At 40.8% G+C, this 23820-nt stretch overlaps 2 protein-coding genes across 2 annotated transcripts in view; one reads left to right on the top strand and one right to left on the bottom strand.

The window, feature by feature from the left end:
- Nucleotides 1-23820, bottom strand: part of ACACA (acetyl-CoA carboxylase alpha) — a 270686-nt gene that overhangs the window by 232031 nt on the left and 14835 nt on the right. The window lies entirely within an intron of this gene.
- CUNH17orf78 (chromosome unknown C17orf78 homolog) lies at nt 5097-19587 on the top strand. The gene is made up of 5 exons (XM_077745497.1): nt 5097-5154; nt 7040-7126; nt 7833-8078; nt 15091-15254; nt 19509-19587. Exons 1-4 carry the CDS (start codon nt 5097-5099, stop codon nt 15177-15179), a joined length of 480 nt encoding a protein of 159 aa, XP_077601623.1. The 3' UTR covers nt 15180-15254; nt 19509-19587.

Genomic DNA, 23820 nt, shown 5'->3' with positions numbered 1-23820 from the left:
TTCCTCTCCTTTTTTACTCTCTCCTCTAGTCAACACATTAGGCCAGCAGGTAGAAGGCCATGACATGTATGATAAACACAAGTCTTGTTTATCAATCGATCTGATGTGCTCATGTGCACAGCAGAAAGGATAAGGGAAAACAGAAATGAATGAAAACAAAATACAGTTTAAATCAATGAATGAGATGGCCATAATCAATTGAATAGCATAGTTTTGGGGGTCAATAGAGGCAAGCAGAAATGAGAAGAACTGATTTTTGGAACTGGCAATCTAAGCCAAAATACTTCAAGAGCAGCAGGGACTTTGCCTTCTCTGTGTTTTGTATTGTAAAGAGCTTGAGCTCTTTAATCAGATAGACCAGGCTTTAAATCCTGACTCTGTCACTAACTAATTATCTCTGTGACCTTGAGCAAATGATCCCTTTTCTGAGCCTCAGTTTCCTTGTCTATAAAACTGAGATGTATATAATAGCTACCTTGTAAGGTGATGTTTTGGATTAAATGTTATAACCAAAATGTAAAGTTTCTAACAGAGTTTGGAACATAACAGGCACACTGAAAATATCACTTCCCCTTTTCCTTCTGTGCCCCTTTCCATTTCCTATGAGTGCTCAGTACAAGAACAAAATATCCTACGGATGTTCACTCAATTCAGGAATTTTTATGTTATTAAATTTACCACCCCACTCACCCGAGGCCAATATCCCATAGAGCATGTGATCAGAGACCTAGAGATAATCTGAATCCTTGACCCTGATTTGGAGGGAGCAAGCAAACAGGAGAAGTGACTGGCCTGAGCTTCAGAAAACCAATAGAAAGCTGGCACTCTGAGTCTCATGGTTGTGCCACACTGAAAAGGCTCTTTGGCCTCTTTGGCAAGGATGTGGGACAACAGGAACATTCATGTACTGCAGACAGAAGTTTAAATGGGGACAACCTCTTAGAAAACAATTTGGCATTAATTAGTAAAGCTGAACACACCCTGTCTACCCTATTACCCAGCTTCCATTTCTGAATTTATACTCCAGAGAAACCTTTTTTTTATTACCTTTTTAATGTTTATTTTTGAGAGAGAGATGTGAGCAGGAGAGGAATAGAGAGAGAGGGAGACACAGAATCTCAAACAGGCTCCAGACTCTGAGCTGTCAGCACAGAGCCCGACACAGGGCTACAACCCAGGAACGGTGAGATCATGACCTGAAGTTGGACGCTTAACTGACTGAACCATCCAGGCACCCCTCCAGAGAAACTTACCATGATGTGCCCGGGATCATTGTTCACTACAGTCAAAAACTAGAAACAATCCCATGTCTCTCAGCAGTTGAATGAGACATAAAATTGTGGTACATTCGTACAATGGAATATTATAAAACAATGAGGGGGAGCCTGGGTGGCTCAGTCGGTTAAGCATCTGACTTCGGCTCGAGTCATGTTCACACGGTTCGTGCGTTCGAGCCCCGCGTCGGGTTCTGTGTTGACAGCTAGCTCAGAGCCTGGAGCCTGCTACAGATTCTGTATCTCCCTCTCTCTGTGACCCTTCCCTGCTCAGGCTGTCTCTCTCTCAGAAATAGATAAAAAACATTTAAAAATTTTAAAAAAGAAGATAAACAGCTTCTAAGACACTGCCATTGTTTAATTTCTTAATTTGAGTGATGGCTATATGGTGTTTACATTATTATTGCTGTTATTATTAAAATTACACTTCTGTTCTATATATTCTTCTATATGTATGATACAATCATCCCATAATAAAATAAACCAAACCAAACAAAAAGATGCATCTTTAAAAAAAAAGGGAAGCAGAGAATGGTATTAAAATAGTAATTTTAGAGCTGCAAGAGGCCTTCAAAATCATCTTGTCTAACCATCTTAAGAAACTGGAACAGAGGCCAGAGAAGTTAAGTGACTTACTGTGGTTCAGAGGCTAATCTAAAACATAGGTAAACCTCCTGGCTTCTTGTCAAGTGCTCCTCCCACAGACCCACACTGATTGGTCCATCCAGTTCTAGTTTCCCACTATCTTCCAGAATCACCTCTCTCACCTGCACAAACCAGAAAAGTTTCCTAGAGCATTTACTTTCAAATGCCCCCTCTCTGTAAAGAGAGCTTTCATACTATTCTTATTTTCAAATCTTATACTCTAATAAACTTTTGCTGCTAAAAAAAAAAAAAAAAAAGGAAAAAAGATAACTTACCTATGTTATAGCTTTCTTTCCCTCCTAAATTAGAAATGTTTGCTTTGGAGGGGCACCTGGGTGGCTTAGTTGGTTAAGCGTCCAACTTTCACTTAGGTCATGATCTCGCGGTTCGTGGGTTCGAGCCCCGCGTCAGGCTCTGTGCTGCCTGCCAGCTCAGAGCCTGGAGCCTATTTCAGAGTCTGTATCTCCCTCTCTCTCTGACCCTCCCCTGCTGATGCTGTCTCTCTCACTCTCCTAGAAATAAATAAAAATTAAAAAAAAAAAAAGAAATCTTTGCTTTGGGGAAAGGAGATCAGGAGAGAGTATCCTCTCCTCCACAAATACCCCAGCCACTTCGAAAACCACTCAAAAGATCTAGGAGTACAGAAAAAGACCCAGGTATTTTGCCTTGTTAATGCAGCTCTCTTGCTTCTCTGTATCCTATAGTATAGCCACACCAATATGCACGCTGACTTTTGGGCCTTTGAGAAACAAAGGAAAAGGAAAGGGTCTAAAAATCGATAAAAGAAAACTCTTCCTCTTTATCTTTGTCCAAGCACAAGGTTTCCTTTGGGAAGAGTGAGCTCTTCTGCCACCTTGTGACACAGAATGACAACAGCGAGCCCCAGATCTTTTCCTACCACAGCTCCAAGAGGGCAGCACTATAATGTGGCATCTAAGAAGGAACAAGTCTATAGGATACTTCAAATAGATGGTGGGGGGCGGTGCGGGGACAGTGTTTGATATCAAAAGGGAGCAGAGAATCATGTAATCATGTTAAGATAATAGTAAGCAAAAATCATGAAACTCAGGGAAGGCAACAATGAAGCCCCTTTATTCTCTCTACCTACCTGCCCTGCAAAGTGAATCAGGCAACTGCAGCAGGGAATGAGGCAGTATTGCTCTGGACTAATAAAGATCTAAAATATGTCCCCTCCATTCAGTGGCCTGACTCTTTCTCCTTTCCACAGCAAAACATCTCAAAAAAGTTAGGTACACTTTTTCACCTCTGATTCCCTCTCAGTCCTTCCCTGCTTCGGCCACTCTGCTGGAAATGCTGTCACAAAATTGTCAAATCCACCAATATGGTCTTTATTATGCACAACCTCAACACTCAGCATCTGACCAACTGACTCCTTCCTCGAAAGACTCTCCTTTATTGGCTTCTATACCATCTACTCTCCTGGTATTCTCAGTTCAGATATCACCTCCTGAGAGAAGTCTGCCCTGACCACGCTAAATGTAACCTCTGCACCTTATCACCTGTTTGCTACTTCACAACTATCACAACTTCTAATTATCTTGTATTTGCATTTGCATATTATCATTAGCCCACCACTATTTTGTTTTCAACTGTGTTTATAGTCTGCTTCCCATCTTTCATGTGAACACAGACTTGGTCTGGCTCACTGGTAGAACAGTGACTGCCACACAGTAGGGCCACAACACTTGTTGAATGAATGAGCCACCATGGCTGAAAGTTCAGCACTTCTTCCACATTTCAGGAAATATACTGTCCTTTGGTGACATCTCTTTCCATTCTGTTTCCCTATCAAAATTTCCTTTGAGCTAAATTTAGCCAATTTTAACCGGAATTAAAATGCCAGGAAACAGAGTAATATCTAAATTACGATTTGCCTTGGATCTCATGAACTCCCTCATGGAAAGTCCTTTGACTCAAGCTCCCTTCACATCATTATCAGAGTATCAGGCTCCAGGACCTTCTTACACATAGTCCAACTTATGTTGGTTCCAATGAATAAATTTACAGTGAGTAGAAAGACTGCAGAGGTTCTGGACTTAGGCAGAGGATCTGAGTAAATCTTCACTTCTGTTGTATGATCCACCTAGCTATGCTATCACAAAGTCTACAGAGTATAATAGATATGTACTCTTTGCTAAAAGATACAGTTTTAGAAAAATCTTCAGGGGCCCCCGGGTGACTCAGTCGGTTGGGAGTCTGACTCTTGATCTCAGCTCAGGTCATGATCTCACGGTTCATGAGCTCAAGCCCCATGACAGACTCTGTGCTGACAGTGTGGAGCCTGCTTGGGATTCTCTCTTTCTCTCTCTCTCTCAAAATAAATAAATAAAACTTAAAAAAAGAAAAGAAAAACCTTCAACAACAGCTACCTAAGAAAGCCTTCTCAAACTGCAGACTTTCCTAGTGTTCTTAGCTCTTCCTCACAACCTCTCAATGCAATAGTCATGGCAATGTGGTCTACCTATACTCACTTCACTATTCAGGGGTGTGAAAATGTGCAAAACTAGGTAGGCATGTTTGTGCTAATATGAATTTATGTGTGTAACTGAATAAGTTCTAGGGATTACTTGGTTGGAAATTCTCTAGTTATAGAGGAGAACACAGATTCAGAGAGGTCAAGCAAGTTGTTCAAGGTTATATAGTTAACAGGGCTTATGCTAAAACCCAATTCTATCAATTCCTAGTCCAGTGCTCTTTCCAGTATAATTCACTAACTCATTCAATCCTAGCTTCCTGTTCTATTCTTGAAATCACCTTGCTTAAAAGAAATCTCTACATCTCATGTATAATGTCAGTGTATAAATCTATATGCCTGTGTCAGTAAGCATGCATGTGAATGTCTACGTGTCTATCTGCAAGTATTTGCAAACCATATCACTGAGTGTTTATGTCCTTTATTCTAGGGAAAATTCTAGGTAATTACAGTTCCTTATGTTGGCACCAGCAGTGAAATTGGAGGAAGACTTTTTTGAATCAGTCATTAACAGGCACATTTGGTACTCTCTCCAATCAGCTATATTCCTAGGTTTTTAGGAAATGGGGCAAAATAGTTAGGGTGGAACTAGACTCTCCCAGGGTCAAACTTGGTTACAGGGCAGTAAGAGCACCTAGCAAGAAAACTAAGAGGCTACTTAAGAAGCATGTGCTCAAGCTAACATGGATACCTTCTTGGTTTTCAGGCTAATCATTACATCCTATGATGTCAGCAAGAAAGGTAAATACAGGGAGCCTGGGTGGCTCAGTCAGCTGAGCGTCCAACTTTAGCTCAGGTCATGACCTTACAGTTTGTGGGTTCAAGCCCTGCATCAGGCTCACTGCTGTCAGTATTGAGCCAGCCTTGGATCCTCTGTTCCCTTCTTTCTCTGTCCTTCCTCCACTCATTCTCTGTCTCTCTCAAATAAATAAACTCTAGAAAAAAAAAAAAAAGAAAGAAAGAAAGGTAAGTATTTTTGTAATCTAATATCCTAGAAAATCCAAAGAGACCCCTAGAATGTGTTTGCGGGCCCATTCCACCAGATAGAAATAAAGCCACTACTCAGTAGGTGAGGTTGTACAGTCATCCCCTGTGTTCTCTTGCTTCTAGGCAGGACTGTAACTTATTTAACTCAGAGAGATAGCTGTTTCATGGTGCGAAGTCTTTAGAGAATGTGATGCATTTTTCTGTCTTATTCATATAACTAACATTGAAAGTCCTCTCACTGATAGATGGTTTTCTTTACTGGAGGGTGCTGTCACACTTTCAGTATTATCAACACCTAAGACTCCCAAATTCATAACCCTCATAAGATGTTGTCTTCCTTTTTTAAGGTGGTACATCCAAACAGATGGGATGTTCTTGGGTTGGGAGAGGTCCGAGTCAGGGTGGTAGGGTGGAATGGCACCATTTGCTTCTCTGTGATAACTGTTTATTTAAAACGTGATTTTTTAAATGTTTTATTTATTTCTGAGAGAGAGAGACAGCATGAGCAGGGGAGGGTCAGAGAGAGAGGGAGACACAGAATCTGAAACAGGCTCCAGGCTCCAAGCTAGCTGTCAGCACAGAGCCCAAAGCGGGGCTCAAACCCACGAACTGTGAGATCATGACCTGAGCCAAAGTTGGACACTTAACCGACTGAGCCACCCAGGCGCCCCAAAACATGATTTTTTCAAAGTGTCCTAAGATTTCATCTCCAAAACTACCTAATCAGAGTTAAGGCCAAACAGTCAAGGTGCAGAAGTTCAATACATTTAATAAATGAAGAAAACTCACACCTTGTGAATTATGTGCCAAAAAGCATAAACTATGACCTACGGTTTCATGGAAACCTGAAGAGGTACCTTGTTCAAAGTTATGTTTAATAAACTTTCAAAAGGTTATTTTGGGGGGAGGAAAGGGGGCAGAGTGGGATAGAAAGCGAATCTTCAGCAGGCTCCATGTTCAGTGTGAAGCCAGGCATGGGGCTTGATCTCATAACTCTGGGATCATGACTCAAGCCAAAATCAAGACTCGGATGCTCAACTGACTGAGTCACCCAGGCATCCCTCAAAAGTTTAATATAGGAAGGCAGGGGCTCCTAGGTGACCCAGTTAAGCATCCAACTCTTGATTTTGGCGTGGGTCATAATCTCATGGTTTGTGCGATCGAGCTCCACGTCAGGCTCTGTGCCAACAGCGTGGAGCCAGCTTGGGATTCTTCCTTCCTCCCTCTCTCTGCCCTTTCCCTACTTGTGCTCTGTCTCTCTCAAAATAAATAAATAATTTTAAAAAATATTTTAATATAAGGCAGATAGAGCAAGAATAAGAAGAAATAATAAGCCGCATTTGAAGGAATGGGTTAGTTATCTTTTCATTAACTTACTAGCTAATTTCACTTAACTTGATTTCACCTTCTTTTCCTCCTTAGTAGATTGGTACTCAGTATTCTTTGTGCTAGGCTAACTCCTACTTGTATATATTTTAAAATCTTTTCTGATAGTATTTGATCTCCCAAATTGCAAGTTATATGAAAAGGTACTGCATTATTTTGCATCTCCCTCTCCAATACCTGAAATCTGAAGACTACCCAATAAATTATAAATCCTGACCTTTTCTCTCTCTCTCTCTCTCTCTTTTTTCCCTAGAACTCAGAGATAGCAACTGTCATGCGAAACAGCTGCCTGAGCTTTTCCCAAAGGATGTGAGAGGAATCAGGGATGTGCTAGTGCAAGGCAGGGAATGGGCCCTTCCTAAAAAATCATTTTGCCATTCCAGAAAGTCTGTATGTTTAAAAGATGCCTGTCTCTCCTGTTCCCAGCCCAAATCTCAAATATCTTATTTTAAAAAATATTTTTAATGTTTTACTTTTGAGAGAGAGAAATGGAGTGTGAGTAGGAGAGGGGCAGAGAGAGGGAGACACAGAATCTGAAGCAGGCTCCAGTCTCTCAGCCCAATGGGGTCTCAAACCGACGACGAGCTGTGAGATCATGACCAGCACCATGCTTAACCAACTGAGCTACCAGACACCCCTCAAATGTCCTATTTTAAAGATATGTATCCCCTTAAGAAGCTTTCTGGAAGCCAATTTTTAATTAACAGTTATTACTTAAGGCATGGCTATATAAATCAAATGCTGAGGGTGAAGAAAGAGAAGGAGACCACACCCAACCGTCTCTGCATTAAAAACAATCTATGAGCACTTCTCTGGGCTGAATTTACTGCAGTCATCTATCTTCATGAGACCTGTGGCAGGAAGGAGGGAAGGCAGGGCTTGTATATTTAGAACCATAAATGCATGTTGAGGAAGAAGTGAACTAAAAAAGAGAAGAAAGTACAGCAGTGGAATTTTAACAGGTATCATGAATGGAAGTTGTTTAGCTGGGTACCATTCAGATTAAGAACTGGCTTCATTTTTCTGTCTGGCTTTTCTTCTTCCAGAGGATCAAACAGAAGGCAAAAGGTCTACATTCATTCAAAATCAGGCTGTGGCTACCCTGCAGTGCCTTGGCTCTGGGAGCAAAGTGAAAGTCAACCTTGTATATTCAGAGAAAAGGTCAAAGGTCAAGCATACTCTGAAGAACTTGAGAGTCATTGCTGCTCCCCAAAGAAATGGCACTGCCTCTCCAAACTGTCACCTAACCCCCACATCCAAGTTTCACACTGGATCCTTTCTAACAGGAAAAGGTGAGACTGGCAAATAAGATGGAGGTAGGCACTGAGTTTTAGTTGACATCCTTAAAAGCAGGTGGGGGCTAGTATAGCTAAAGCCTCACGGAAAGGGATTATTCTCTCCTTGAGCAGGTCCATGTCTTCTCTGAAAATCAGTTTGCTAATCTCTACAGGTCCTGACATGCTGGAATTTTCATGCAATCTTCATTTCTGATGGGTCCTCTTTTTTTTTCATTTTATTTATTTGAGAGAGAGTGAATGAATGAGCACATGAGTAGGGGAAGGGCAGAGGGAAAGAGAGAGTCTTAAACAGGCTCCACACTCAGTGTAGAGCCCATCATGGGGCTCAATCCCAGACCGTGGGATCATGACCTGAACTGAAATCAAGAGTCAGATACTCAACCGACTGGGCCACCCAGGCGCCCCAATAGGTCTTCTTTTGAGAATTTTCTTATTCGAATTTTATTTACTTTGAATGTACCCAGTAAAATACTCAAATTGCAATGATTTATAGTGAAAAGTGCTGACAGTGTGGAGCCTGCTTGAGATTCTCTCCCTCTCTCTCTCTGCCCCTCCCTGCTCTTTCTCTCTCAAAATAAATAAATAAACTTTAAAAAAAAAGTTGATAGCTATTACTAAATTACCCTCCATAGCGGTTACTCCATTTTGCACTTCCTCCCACACTGTGAGAATGCCTGTTCCCTCTCACCTGCTGGGCTGCTTAACCCTTAAGTTTCTCTGCTCTGCCCTCCTTTCCTTCCCCTACCCATTCTGTCTGTCTGTCAAATAGTTTATGGTTTTGGCAGTTTCCCTTTACATATAGGCTAGATACATATAGGCAGTTTCCCTTTACATATACCCTAGATGCTACTGCTGGAAAAAAACTTGACACTTTTAGAGAAACTAGAATAATGGGGAAAAAAACTTTAAAAACCAGTCTGTTTAGAGGACTAGAGATTGGCAAATTAAGTAGATAGATTCTTGGGATGTGGCCTAGGTACTGTAAATTATATATTCTCACAAGACATGCATGAATGGTTTCACTTCCTTGATTGTGCTTTCTAAAGTTCATATGGTAACAATTTGTGTGTGTGGGGGGGAACCCTCTTATTAAAAACGTAAAAGATTCTGGGGCGTCTGACTGGCTCAGTTGGTTAAGTGTCGGAGTTCGGCTCAGGTCATGATCTCGTGAGTCCAAGTCCCACTTCGGGCTCTGTGCTAACAGCTCAGAGCCTGGAGCCTGCTTCAGATTCTGTGTCTCCCTCTCTCTGCCCCTACCCTACTCACACTCTGTCTCTTTCTCTGTCTCTCTCAAAAATAAACATTAAAAATTAAAAAAAAAAGATTCAGATAGCATTTGGGGTTTTTTAATCACTTGATATTAATGTGAAGTAATTCAACCAGATTGTTTTCCTCCTAACAGTTAACATCCCCCTTGAGTCAATGGCAGGTGTCAAGATAGTGAATTTAAGTCATTCTGGAGTCTAGAGCAGTCTGTACAAGGTGGATTTTATTTTGATATAGTGCTGTGCATTGTAGGGTTCTGGGAAATTAAGGACACTATTTCTTAGAAATTTGGAACAAAGAAAACTGGGATATTAAGGGGGTGAAGGGATGCCAGAGATCAACCTGATGTAATTCAAAAATCTTCCCCGGGCATGTTTCTTCTTCCTTCCTTCATGGCACAGTGATTGGTTCCCGAATGCAGAATTTAAGCTAATACCCTGTACTACATGAGACATGCAAAGGGATTAAATGGAGATTTGTGGGTTAGTTTGCAGACCTAATTGTCATTCACATTACATTTCGATGGAACAATGATGAATTCCAAACAACCAATTTATGAATGGACTTTTGAAAAACCACCCATTTAAAAATCTGAAACTGCCCATTCTGAACTTAAACTTACATTGTATACCAGGATGTAAGAGACTCCAAGTACGGTAGAAATAAAAATTAAATAAACGGTCAAATATACAAGGTCATAAAAGAGATGCCCTCTAAAATTACAACACTATGGTTGACATCAGTCTGCACAGAAAGCTGTCCCAGAAACAGTTTGTGAAAATGTTCACAAAGTAGGAATTTGAAACTGTAAGGATGAGAATATACTACAACAGTTAGTCATCAGAAGATGTGGGTCAACATGGAATATAGAAAAATTTATTCTATTTATTACTGTTTATGGAATTTGGCAGATGAAAAGATCCTCTATTATAAATATTCTAAAATTTCTTTCTGGTGGAGAAAGAAGACTCATTAGGTCTTTATTACTAATAGTTTACACCATCTAGTTCTTATTGTTCAGATTCTGTATTAGCCAAAAATTTCTAATTAGATTTCAAAAGAACCTATATATTTATAACAGGGTACCTAAGAGAGAAAAATCCTACCTGATTTGATGGATACATTCATTCTCCTATGTAATTTTTTTTTAAGAGAGAGTGGGCGTGCAGGAATGTAGGGGGAGGGGCAGAGGGAGAGAGAGAAAGAGAAAATCTTAAAGCAGGCTCTGTGCTCAGTGTGGAGCCCAATGTGGGGCTGGATCTCACAACCCTGCGATCATGACCTGAGCCAAAATCAAGAGTTGGACGCTTAACCGACTGAGCCACCCATGTACCTCTCCTATGTAAGTTTTTTTAAACTTTAGTATATACATTTAGTATATAGATTAGGCTCTTTAAAATTTGATTAGTGTGAACCAACTCCTAACGACTGTTTACCCCATGTGAAACTGGGGTATAGGAGTAATAACATCAAATGAGAGTTTATTCTGTTATTAATATCATTTATGACAAGTTACTTAATTTCTCCAGTGCTTAGTTTCTACAGCTGTAGAATGACAGATTGGACCAGATGATATAATTTCTAGATATAATAAGCGAGGTTCAGATCTGAAGTACAAATTCAACAGAATTATGAATTATGTAAGGCCTCCCAAATAAACTCTTGGTATTATTACAGAATAATCTCCAAATGTGATTTCCATTTAAATATCTATGCCTAATGTTCCCTATTTAATATAAATTCTTTTGTAATAAAGCAAAACATCATCTCTTAAATTATCCATTTCATACATTTGGAGTTTGTATGCCCTTAAAGGGGCATTCTTGCTCAAATATCCTTAGCCAAAGAAAAACAAATATTACAATTCCAGCATCACTGGGAATGGAGTGCTTGGATTTACAGATGTGCTCCACCTAAATGCTAAGTTACTTAGCAGATGAGACCTAAAAGAACTGCCAATATAGATGGACATTAATTCTGAAGCTTAGGCAGAACTGAAAACACAATGACAGATGAAGCTTATTAAGTAGACTCTGAAACAGGGCCTCCCAGGAGCTGGGAAGACATGCCACACTGAAATACCATTATCCCTGTAGCTAGAAGGCACAGTTCTACTAGAGGATCACTAGGTTTTTCCTTCTCTTTCAGTCATAATATATCACTCCGTTTGCAAAGTATTTTCACACCTGGTTCCTCATTTTTATTTGTTTCTGATCTTCACATTACCCCTGTGAAGTAGGTAGATTGAGAATTACTTTATTATAACCATCTTACAGAGAAAGGAAACCAAAACACAGAGCACTTACTTGACTTGTTCAAAGTGAGATTTGTTTATCTTCCATCTCCTCTGTCTCATGAACACTCATGTTATCACTTCACAGAACTGATTGGCATCATGCTGAAAATACTTTATATAATTTCCTCGTTTTTCCTTTTGAACCTGTTGGCTCTCCATCTCTGCCTATCTTTGCCAACACTGTCTCCCTGATTAAAGTGAAATCAGGGACTATTTCTTCCTCTGTAATTTCACGTGCAGTGCCAAGTACTCTGGCCATTGGCCTCTGAAGTCAGGAACTATCATTTTCACATGGACTTAATCAAGACTTGGGAAAGTAATTTACAAAAGTCAAGTAGGACTTACAGACCTTAATTTAATAAGCAGTGATAAGAGACCATTAAAAATGAAATAGGAACCAGTGTCTGAATTGGAGTAGGTCAATTTTGGAGCCAAATGGTTAGTTCCAGATGACAGCCAGAACCCATCCGTGTCTCAACACTTCCACAGCTGGTTTAAGTCTCCATCATCTTTCATTTGGATTTCTGCAATAGCTTCCTAACAGGTTACTCTGCCTTGACCCTTGTCCCATATAGTCTATTTCTAACACAGCTGTCCAGTGGTCCTTTAAAATAAACTCAACCATCACTCCTCTGCTCAAAACCTTGCGATGGATCCCCCATCCAATCAGAATAAAAACCAAAGTCCTTAAACTGGCCTCCAAGTCTCCTGATACAGACCCATTTCTTTAAGAAATTTCCTCATCTCCTACTACAGTGCCCTGTGCTCACTCCATTCCAGTGTCACTGGCCTCCTTGCTTTTCCTGTAAAGCTATGTCAGACACACTCATTCTGCCTCCGGGCCCTTTCTAGCTGTCCCCTCCCCCTAGGTCACTGCTTTCCTAGGCCTGTGCTTAGCTCATCCCTCACCTTCTATAAGCCTTGGCTTACTTCTCATTTTTTCAACGAAACCAGCCTGTATTGCAGGTTGCCCAGCCTGTATCACAGGTTGCCCAGCCACTGCCCACTCAAACCCCCAGACTGCTCCCTTACCTTGCTCTGACTTTTTTTTTTAGTAGCACTTACCCTCTTCTAACATACCATAAAGTTTACTGTATTTACTGTTGTCTGTTTCCCTGTCTCCCCTCAACCCTTCTTCCCCTTGCTTGTTCCCTTGCTCGAATGCATCCAACTGATATATCCAAAGTACTGAAGCAGCCTGGTACAGAACAGAGATCATTTGCTTTCTGAAAGAATGAAACTGAGGAATGTATGAAGTTGGGTGGTCTTTCATTCTTCTAGCTCTCTCTCCTTTCCCCAAACTGCTCTCAAAGTAGTTGACTTAGACTCTAGGCAGACAGACTTGCAGAGGTCATTAAGGCAAATTATGGTATTTCACATCCTTCCTTGGATGTTGGAGCCAACTTTTTTAAAGGAGGAAACTTTCAACAGTGTTACACCCCCCATCCTTACTATTATTACAGGCTGAAAAATGATAAACAAGACATGGTCTACTATTTCACTCTGATCCTACATTACTCAAGGCCTCATGGGGATTTACTCCATATCCCTCACTACTATCTCTATCCTCATTTATTCTTGGCATATTTTGTATCCACACCCTAAACCTATGGGCAGATCAATGGGGTCAATTAGAAGTTTAGTATCAGCTGGGTAGAGATAAGGTTTTGTCAGGTAAAACAAAGGCAGGATGAAGTTTTCTCTGTTGTTTTTTCATTGTTTCTTTCTTGTTTTATTGCTTTTTTATCAGGGATCTCCCAATGTAAGGTCTATGAAGTGATGAGGGCTGCATCAGAGACTTTTCCCACCACCACCTCAATAACTCCTGGTAATAAAGAAGGAGAGAAAACTACAAGTATTGATGATTTTTCTAGCCCTTTGAAACAAGGTACAGAATAAGTGGGAGTGAGACAAGAACAGAAAGAAAAAGAAGCATTTTTAGCCCCAACATAAGTTTGGGTCTTCTAGGATTTGGGGGGAGGTTGAGAAGTTACATGGAGTTTACACTAGAAAATCGCTCCATTTCTTATAGAAAAAAATCAGCTTCTCTATAAAGAAAGTCCTAGAAATGCATGTAGTTTGACACTATTAATAAGCTTTTACCTCCACACAAGTGAGCCTGCAGCCAGATTTAGAGACAGAATGAGTTGTATTTGTGTGGTAGGTCATTCTAGCAATTACATGTACAGGCAGACAACATTTAAACACTAAGCATCATTACAGTGAGGACAACAACGAAGAGCATATTTTCATTGGCACTGTTTTTAGGAAGTGGCTCTGCCTAAACTGGCCAGGACTCAATTTCTGTAGATTTCAGGTTAGGTTACATCCCAGTTCCAACAGGAGAAATGTAAATGCAACATTAGTAATAACAAGATGCATATGAGCTATTTGCCCCAAGCTTGCCTTTTGACTCCAAAGCAATGCGAATTCACCTTTGTTCCTTCTAATCCCCACTAAAGCCAAGAGGAGCATGGGAAAGGTTATTTTCTAATTACACACGGTGCGTCGGTCTAAGAACAAGGGGAGAGACCCTGAGAGGGGCTGGTGAAGGACAAGTTCAGAACTGCTGTACACCCACCCTTCTTCCTCCCCCGAAAGCAATGCCAAGAATCATTCCTACTTGATCATGGCAAATCTCAAATACCAGAGAAGGTAACTTATTGGAAGAGGCTGCAAAGGAGGTTAGAGCAGAGCCCATGATGCCCACCCCACTCCTGACTATGAGTCTGAACTGGCAATTCAGTCTATTGCCTCTGAATCAGGCTAGGCCTAGTAGTCTGGGGAGCCAGAAGACCTTCAAGTCAGACAGTCAATCTCTTTCCTCTCTCAAAGTTTTTCTTCTCCCTCTTCTACCCCTCTCTCTCCTTTCAGACACAGATGAGACCCTAGAGAAGAGGCAGAAATTGAGCATTGTGGTCAAATTTCTGATTGCTGTCACCCTGTTGTTAAGTGGAGTCGCCATTATAGTATTTGTCATTTTTGAAGTCCCATGACCTGTAAGTTTGTTGATGTACAGGGTCCTTGGACTTGATCATAAGACTTTCTTCTGTTCCAAAGGCAGGTTGGCATAATGAAAAGAGCATGGACTTTGGAGTTTGGATAGACCTGCCACTCACGCTTACTAGCTGAGTGGCTTTAAGAAAGTTGCTTGACTTCTCCAATGTCAGTTGGCTCATCTGTAAAATAGGACTAGTGATATTTGCCTCTCATGGTGTTTTTAATTAAGATCCTGTGTGAAAGGCACCTGGCACATAGGAGGTGCCTGCTTATTTGAGTTCCTTTCCTCTGTTGTACTTAGACATTCTCTCGGGAGGGCAGATCCAATGGGACTGAATATTTTCTTTAAAAAAGATTATTTTCTTTAAATGGCCCAACAAGAGGTTTGGGAGATAACCAAATGCATAGTAGCCACCTGAAATTAACACCATTTTCTCCCTTCAGAGTCAATGTCAGGGAGCCAGACAGCTATGCCAATGCCAGAAGTTGTGCAGAAGGTAAAAGAAGGAAGGACAGAAACCTGGGGCAGATGAATCTCAGCTTGACTCTCAGCCCAAGAAGGAAAGTGGTCTCTGTATGGTTTATGTCATTTGCTTGGAGAAAATGAGGTAAATATATATGTGCTGGGAGACAAGAGCTACTTTGGTTATGAAGCAGATGTTGGTAATTCTTTTATGTGTCAGGAAATAGGTAGGTATTTGTACTCTTCTTTTGTTTTCTTATGATCAGCCCAGCCATGGAGTGCCTGGGTGGCTCAGTTGGTAAAGCATCAGACTTTGACTCAGGTTATGAGCTCACACTCTGTGAGTTTGAGCCCTGCACTGGGCTCTGTGCTGACAGCTCAGAACCTGGAGCCTGCTTCAGATTCTGTATTTCCCTCTCTCTGTTTCTCCCCCACTTCTTGTCTGTCTGTCTCTCTCTCTCAAAAATAAATAAAAACATTAAAAATTTTTTAAAAAGAAAATACATTATTTATGAGCTTCAGATACAAACAATCAGAACATCTACAGTGGGGCCAGGAATTTTTTAAGATTTGTTTAAATATTTTTTAAATGTTTATTTATTTTTGATAGAGGCAGAGAGAGAGGGAGACATAGAATCTGAAGCAGGCGCCAGGCTGTCAGCACAAAGCCTGATGCAGGGCTCAAACTCGCGAGCAGTGAAATCATGACCTAAGTCAAAGTTGGACGCTAACCAAGTGAGCTATCCAGGCACCCTTTACTTTTAAGCTTTCTAACAAGTTCCCTACGTAAAGGTGGATTTACTGTGAAATTAATGAAGCTTAAACTTCAAGACCCATGGGACTTACATAAAGCTTGTATCCAATTCTGTATTTTTAAAATTTGTATTCTTTTTCTTTAAAAAGGGTACCCTCAAATTTTAAGAGTTCAGCATCCCTGCTCCTAGGTAACATATATACAACAAAGCTTAGGAAACACTGCACTGAAAAGTTTGAATACTTAGCAAAGCAGCTTCTTTCCTCCTGGCCCTTGAGTTTCCTGACAGCCTCATAAGCTCGTAATGCCCTTTGGGATCTAAAACAGATACGACACCACTGTTTCAGCATGGCTGCTTTAAAACCAGTTTCCCTGCCAGAAGTGGACTCAGCCTTTCGATACTAGAAAGTGATGTGTGTCTTCTCTACAACATCCACAAATCCTCGCTAAGATGAGGTCTCTGATACTTTTAAAATTAAAGTTGGGGGTGCTAGGGTAGCTCAGTCAGTTAAGCATCTGACTTTTGACTTCAGGTCAGGCATTGATCTCATGGTTCCTGAGACAGAGCCCCATGTCAGGCTCCATGCTCACTCTCTTTTTCTCTCTCTCTCTCTCTGCCTCTCCCCTGCTCACTCTCTTTCTTTGTCTCAAAATAAATTTAAAAACTTAAAAAAAAAAATCCAACACAGTGTACTAGAAGCTGAATAAGTTCTGGAGATCTAACACATAACATAGTGATTGTAGTCAATACTATATTATATACTTCAAAATTGCTAAGAGACTAGATCTTAAATGTCCTCACCACAAAAAGAACCACTAATCATATGACATACAGAACTGTTACAATGGTAATCATATTGCATTATATAAGTGTATAGTCAACACACTGTACACAAAATTACACAATGTTCTATGTAATTATATCTCAATCTTTAAAAATTCAAGCACAGCAGGGGTGCACCTGGGTGGCTCAGTCGGTTGAGCATCTGACTTTGGTTTGGGTCATGATCGCACAGTTTGAGTCCCTCATTGGACTCTATGCTGACAGCTCAGAGTCTGCAGGCTGCTTTAAATTCTGTCTCTGTCTCTCTCTGCGTCTCTTGAAAATAAATAAAACACTTAAAAAAGTAAATAAAATAAAATTCAAGCACAACATTCTTTCCACCCAGGCATGGCATCAAGAATAATTCTTTTTTTTTTAATGTTTTATTTATTTCTGTGAGAGAGAGAGAGAGAGAGAGAGAGACAGCTTGAGCAAAGAAGGGTCAGAGAGAGAGGGAGATACAGAATCTGAAACTGGCTCCAGGCTCTGAGCTGGCTGTCAGCACAGAACCTGACACGGGGCTCAAACCCACGAAATGTGAGATCATGACCTGAGCCAATGTTGGATGTTCAACCAACTGGACTGAGCAACCCAGGCGCCCCAAGAATATTTCTTATGACAGTGCTCCAAGTACCCAATGGCAATTTATTTGTCATCTCTGGTGTAGGTTACTATTTTCTATAGTCCTGTGTCTGCTAATATTGGATGATAAGCTCATGTAAATTAGCATGATTTAATCAAATGGATGTATGTTTAGTTCTTTACTCCAATCTGCATTATTTTTTTTCTTAAATAGTTTATTGTCAAGTTGGTTTCCATATAATACCCAGTGATCATCCCAACAAGTGCCCTACCTCCTCCATGCCCATCACCACCCTTCCCCTCTCCCCCACCCCATCAGCACTCAGTTTGTTCTCAGTACTCAAGAGTCTCTCATGGTTTGGGGGCGCCTGGGTGGCTTAGTCGGTTAGGCGTCCGACTTTCGCTCAGGTCATGATCTCGCGGTTCGTGGGTTCGAGCCCCGCGTCGGGCTTTGTGCTGACTGCCAGCTCAGAGCCTGGAGCCTGTTTCAGTCTGTGACTCCCTCTCTCTCTGACCCTCCCCTGCTCACGCTGTCTCTCTCTCTCTCTCTCCTAGAAATAAAAAAAAAAAAAAAAAAAGTCTCTCATGGTTTGCCTCCCTCCCTCTCCCCAACTATTTTTCCCCTTCTTCTCCGCCATGGTCTTCCATTAAGTTCCTCCTAATCCACCTATACGGGCAAACGTATGGTATCTGTCCTTCTCTGNCTCTCTGACTGGCGTGAGGTGGTATCTCAGTGTGGTTTTGATTTGATCAAAACCTGATGATAAGGGATGCATCGTTTCATGTGTCTGTTGGCCATCCAGATATCCTCTTTGGAGAAGTGTCTGTTCATGTTTTCTGCCCATTTCTTCACTGGATTATTTGTTTTTCGGGTGTGGAGTTTGGTGAGTTCCTTATAGATTTTAGATACTAGCCCTTTATTTGATATGTCATTTGCAACTATCTTTTCCCATTCCGTCAGTTGCCTATTAGTTTTATGGATTATTTCCTTTGCCATGCAGAAGCTTTTTATCTTGATGAGATTCCAATAGTTCATTTTTGCTCTTGATTCCCTTGCCTTTGGGGATGTGTCAAGTAAGAGATTGCTGCGGTTGAGGTCAAGGAGGTTGTTTCCTGCTTTCTCCTCTAGGGTTTTGATGGTTTCCTGTCTCACGTTCAGGTCCTTTATCCATTTTGAGTTTATTTTTGTGTATGGTGTGAGAAAATGATCTAGTTTCATTCTTCTGCGTGTTGCTGTCCAGTTCTCCCAGCACCATCTGTGAAAGAGGCTGTCTTTTTTCCATTGGATACTCTTTCCCGCTTTGTCAAAGATTAGTTGGCCATACACTTGTGGGTCCAATTCTGAGTTCTCTATTCTATTCCATTGGTCTGTGTGTCTGTTTTTGTGCCATTCATTATTTCTACTGACCACTGGAAGAAACAGGCCTGAAGGCGAATAAAAAGTCTAGTCCAGAGTTAAAGGTAAGTAGCAACATAGATTGCTCCGATTAACAAAATAAGCTACTAAATGATAAAGGAATAAAAAGAATAAGCAATTTTATAGACATTACCTCATTTGAGCCTCACAGAAACTGATATTTAAACATTTTATTGATATTTAAACTGAGGCCCAAAGAGGTTATGTGACACAGAGCTGACAGACACTGAACTAAACTCCGGGTCTTTTATTCCTATACCGAAGTTTTACTGAAAGCCTTCTGTGTGCCAAGCTCCTTACCTTTAAGAGGCTCATATTGTATATTCATAATAGTTAAGCATCTAGAAAGTACACAGAAAATCAGATGGGCCATGGAATCAGATATACTGAGAGTGGAATAGGATCAGTAAAAAATATTTTGGTCCACAGAGACTCAAATCTGCCTCTTTTCAAATACGGTGAGATTGTGTGAGTCTGATTCAAGAAATGAAGTGGAATCCCTACACATTTGGGATCCAAAGTAGATGAACACTCAGGGTCTTTTCCATTCAAGGCGAACAGGTAAAGCAAGGGGTGGATGGATTCTTTGCTAGAGGGTTATAGGGTCCAACCAATTGTAGGTTCTCATGCATAAGTGCACCTTGCTGATATTTTCTCAGTGTAAATACAGTAACTTTTCCTAGAATTACTGGGTAACAAAGAGGCAAAATGATGTGTACTTGGAATTAAATGGAGTTTTGTATTAAGCCATCTCTTTGTTGGTATATGAAGAAAAACCCATTTGCATCCTTCTTTATCTCTCATATTTCTTTTCAATCTCTAGGTTGAACAAGATACTCCCAACTCGTCAAGCCCAAACAAAGCTGCAGGAATCACTGTCATTCATTAGACATACTTCTGAAAAGTTCTTCTCCACTCCACACACTGAATGGAGGATACTACACTGTCTTCTCCCTATTATTAACCAATGTTGGCAGGTTCTTGTGTATTTTACACTCGTATCTTTAATGGGGACATTACAAGCAAACAGTAATGCCAGCCCAAGAAGGAGCCCAGGCTTAGCAGTTAGACTTACTCTCATGGCAATTGCTACTGACTTAGACACAAGCCTCTGAGATTCACTTCGTCCATCCACACAAAAGGGTATCTTTTCATCCCATCCAATGAGAACAAAAAGTCTTCCCTCTGAGCACTATGAATGGACCTATTGCTCTCTTTGACAAAAGATTTAAACATAGCCTCCAAGACTGGGCAAAGCAGTCACTAGTGTGGCACAGTTTACCAACTCCTCTGTTATTCTCACAGCTCTTTTCATGCTCACTGGCTTTCAACCAGCTTAGGGTGGGGGGTTCCTGTGTTCCCAGGCTGATGTTCATAGGGTTATGATTTAACCTCTGCCACTACATGTAGCTGTCTACACACTGGTGAGGGGAACACGACCCTGAGCATTCCAGAAATCCTCCTTCTAACTCATCTCCAGGGGGCTTAGGGACTGCATACAAATAGGATACACATGCGGTCTCCTGATAATCCACAACTTTTCCAAGGGAGACTGACATTACACCTTACACTGTAATGGTGAGCTGAGTATATTTTGTTTTTGTTTTTAAAGTTAATTTATTTTTGAGAAAGAGAGAGACAGAGTATGAGCGGGGAAGGGGCAGAGAGAAAAGCATACACAGAATCTGAAGCAGGCTCCAGGCTCTGAGCTGTCAGCACAGAGCCCAATGTGGGGCTCGAACTCCTAGACCACAAGATCATGACCTGCGCTGAAGTTGGATGCCCAACCGACTGAGCCACCCAGGCACCCCGAGCTGAGTATATTTTGAACAAGGGTTCCAGAACAAAACAATTACGATGATCTTTCTTACAAAGGCATAGCTCTGAGAAAGTCTGACCTGCTCAAGTAAGTCTGGTGAGAAAGCAGGACTAGCTGATCTTAAAAGGAAAAGGTTAAAAAAAAAAAAAAAAAAAGAACACTAGGAAGGATAAGACTGTTGTTTTCCTTTTATTATAAGAGTCTTGAAACCATTCCATTTCATTTTGGTGAAATGCACCTATTTCTAAGTAATTCTGTTTTCTTAGTTCTCTGGTAAAAATCATACACAAATTGTACCCTTCTCTCTTTCACTTCAAGTACTGTCCAAAAAAGTGATTCTCAAAACAATACAACATGGGAAAATATCTTGCCTAAGCCGTTATTTAAGATTCAAGGTGATCCTGGAAGAGATAGAACAGATACAAAGTACGGAAGATGAAGTTTTGCAAATACAGTAGGTAGAGAGGACAGAGCACTGGGGCTGCCATTTGGATAAGTGAGTATATTATTTGCATCCCACCACTGATTCACAACATCACCTCCAGTTTATCCTGCCATATGTGGCTCAGTCTAACCATGAGGTGGCAGGGGTGGGGGGTGGGTGCAGGAAGCTTGCTCTTTCCTAAGACCACCAGGGAGGATGATTAAAAAACATTCTATACTTAGAAGCTCTTGGTCTAAGACTGACGCCTACTTTCATCCCCACCCTTCCCAGACCACTCATGGCAGAATATCCTTTAACCCAGAAACATGAGGTTCCCCAGGAGATGAAAACCGTGGCAAACTTTATCCTTCTTAACTATTCTGCAAAAGTATAATTGGGTAACATTTATACTGACTTTCTTTATAGAAATTCACTGATGGAGGGCGCCTGAGTGGCTCAGTTGGTTAAGTGTCCAACTCTGGATTTTGGCTCAGGTCATGATCTCACCCTAATCAGCCCCATACCAGGCTCTGTGCTGGGGCCTGCTTGGGATTTTCTCTCTCTCCCTCTCTCTGCCCCTCCCACTGCTCAAACTCTTGCTCTCTCTCTCTAATAAATAAACTTTAAAAAAAATCACTGATGGAATCAAAATGGTCTATTTTGCTTTGGGGACAATTGGTTTCCTCCAACAACACAAGGTTCCTGAGGATTCTGACTCCCTAATTAGTTAACAGTTTTGAATCCCATATACCGGTTGGGATCTTTAAAAACTAAGAGATGGGGGAGACGGCAGAAGGGATTCAAAACTGGGATGTGAACTTTAGTCTGCAGATCCTTTCACAGCAAGGCACCATTCTCCCTGTCTCCACTAGAGGCTCAGTTAGAGACTCAATAAAATACTGTTTCTAAGGAGTGCCAATTATTTCTCTGGGAAGTGAGAAGTCAGTACAATTAAAAAAAAATTTTTTTAATGTTTATTTATTTTTGAGACACAAAGCATGAATGGGGTCGGATCAGAGGGAGACAGAATCCAAAGCAAGCTCCAGGCTCTGAACTGTCAGCACAGAGCCCGACATGGGGCTCGAACCCACAAACTGAGATTATGACCTGAGCTGAAGTCAGATGCTTAACCAACTAAGCCACTCAGGCACCCCAAGCCAGCACAATTTTTATTGCAAATTCATTCTCATTAAGTTACCACACGTGGTTTCTCGATTATTAAAGTATATTCTCATTATAATAATTTTTAGGAAATACTGGATGGCATAAAGAATTAAAGAAAAAACAAGAAATTATACCTAATCCTCTCTCCCAGGGATAATCAGTTGATACTTTGATATGTCTCTTTATAGATTTATAAATATATACACATACATATAAAAGACATGTTTCACAAATAACATCATATTCTTCATCATTCTAAAACTGTCCTTCTTTTTGGGCACCTGGGTAGCTCAGTTGGTTAAGTGTCCGACTTCAGCTAAGGTCATGATCTCACCGTTCATGAGTTCGAGCCCCACAATGGGCTCTGTGTTGACAGCTCAGAGCCTGGAGCCTGCTTCAGATTCTGTGTCTCCCTCTCTCTCTGCCCCTCCCCCCCCAAATAAATAAACATCAAAAAATTTTTTTAAACCTGTCCCTCTTTTTGGACTAATATATTACTGGTATGTTTCCAGTTAGCACAAATATTTTTTGTTTTATATTATTATTATCTTATTATTTTTAAGAGTTAGTGGTTTTGTTTATTTTTGAAAGAGAGAGATAGAGTGTGAGCAGGGGAGGGGCAGAAAAAGGAGACACAGAATCCAAAGCAGGCTCCAGGCTCTGAGCTGTCAACAGTTGACTCGAACTCAGGAACTGTGAGATCATGACCTGAGCTGAAGTCAGACACTTAACTGACTAAGCCACCCAGGTGTCCCTAGATTTTTTTTGAGTATTCTCTATGCCCAAATGGGGCTCAAACTCATGAACCCAAGATCAAGAGTTATATATTCTACTGATTGAGCCAGCTAGGTGTCCCTAAATTTTTCCTTCTTTATTTTTAAAGAAATCTCTACACCACAATTCCGAGGTTAAGAATCATATGCTGTACCAACTGAGTCAGCCAGGCACCCTAACTGGCACAAGTATTAAGTTGTGCTTTTTTTAAAGTCTTAAAATTGAGAAGGCTAGAAATCATTCCACCTTTTTGAAAGGGCCTAAGTCACCCCAATACTTTCTGACAGGCCCACCAATTAGGGTGGATAATTGCTTAGGACAAAGAAGGCACATTCACAGAAACTTCCAATTTAAACTTTTAAAGGTATTGCTGAAACATATTAATAGTTGCAATTGTGTGTTAAAAGCATAAATTTGTTCAATATAAAGACTTGCAATATACAACAATTTTTATCTGTTTTGCTGTTTCTTCATTTAAAAAAATTTTTTTAAGTTAATCTATTTTGGGGGTGGGGAGAGGCAGTGGGAGAGGGGAGAGAGAGAATCCCAAGCAGGCCTCACACTGTCAGTGCAGAGCCCAACATGCGCTCAAACCCACAAATGTGAGATCATGACCTGAGCCTATATCAGGAGTTGGATGCTTAACTGACTGACCACCCAGGCACCCCACTTCTCCATTTTTAACCTGTGATTCATTTATATACCTGTGATCTCAAAAATCAAAAGCAACCTAGGACTCTCTGGACCTCTGAAAGGCCTTGACCAGGCCCTTAGTATCCTTCCTTTTCTCAATTACTAATTAGAGAGGGACTTAAGGAGGGCTCTATTCTAATCATTCTCTATCCTCACCCTCCTTATTTTATAGCTTTATTAAGCAGTGTACAGCAGATTCTGACCTTGAGCATTTTTCCTATGTTTATGTCTAGAAATAGCCATTTTCCAAGGAAGAGTTGC

The sequence above is a fragment of the Crocuta crocuta genome, unplaced genomic scaffold (assembly GCF_008692635.1).
Source record: "Crocuta crocuta isolate KB4526 unplaced genomic scaffold, BGI_CrCroc_1.0 scaffold333, whole genome shotgun sequence".
NCBI classification, from domain to species: domain Eukaryota; kingdom Metazoa; phylum Chordata; class Mammalia; order Carnivora; family Hyaenidae; genus Crocuta; species Crocuta crocuta.
The sequence above is the reverse complement of the archived record's forward strand: the minus strand, read 5'-3'. Positions and strand labels throughout refer to the sequence as shown.

Bases quoted from the DNA above. Each gene is read 5' to 3' on its own strand.
- CUNH17orf78 (XM_077745497.1), top strand. From the start codon at position 5,097: ATGGATACCTTCTTGGTTTTCAGGCTAATCATTACATCCTATGATGTC. The intron at 5,155-7,039 runs GTAAATACAGGG...TTTTTTCCCTAG, and splicing joins CTATGATGTCAGCAAGAAAG to AACTCAGAGATAGCAACTGT. The intron at 7,127-7,832 runs GCAGGGAATGGG...TTCTTCTTCCAG, and splicing joins CAGGGATGTGCTAGTGCAAG to AGGATCAAACAGAAGGCAAA.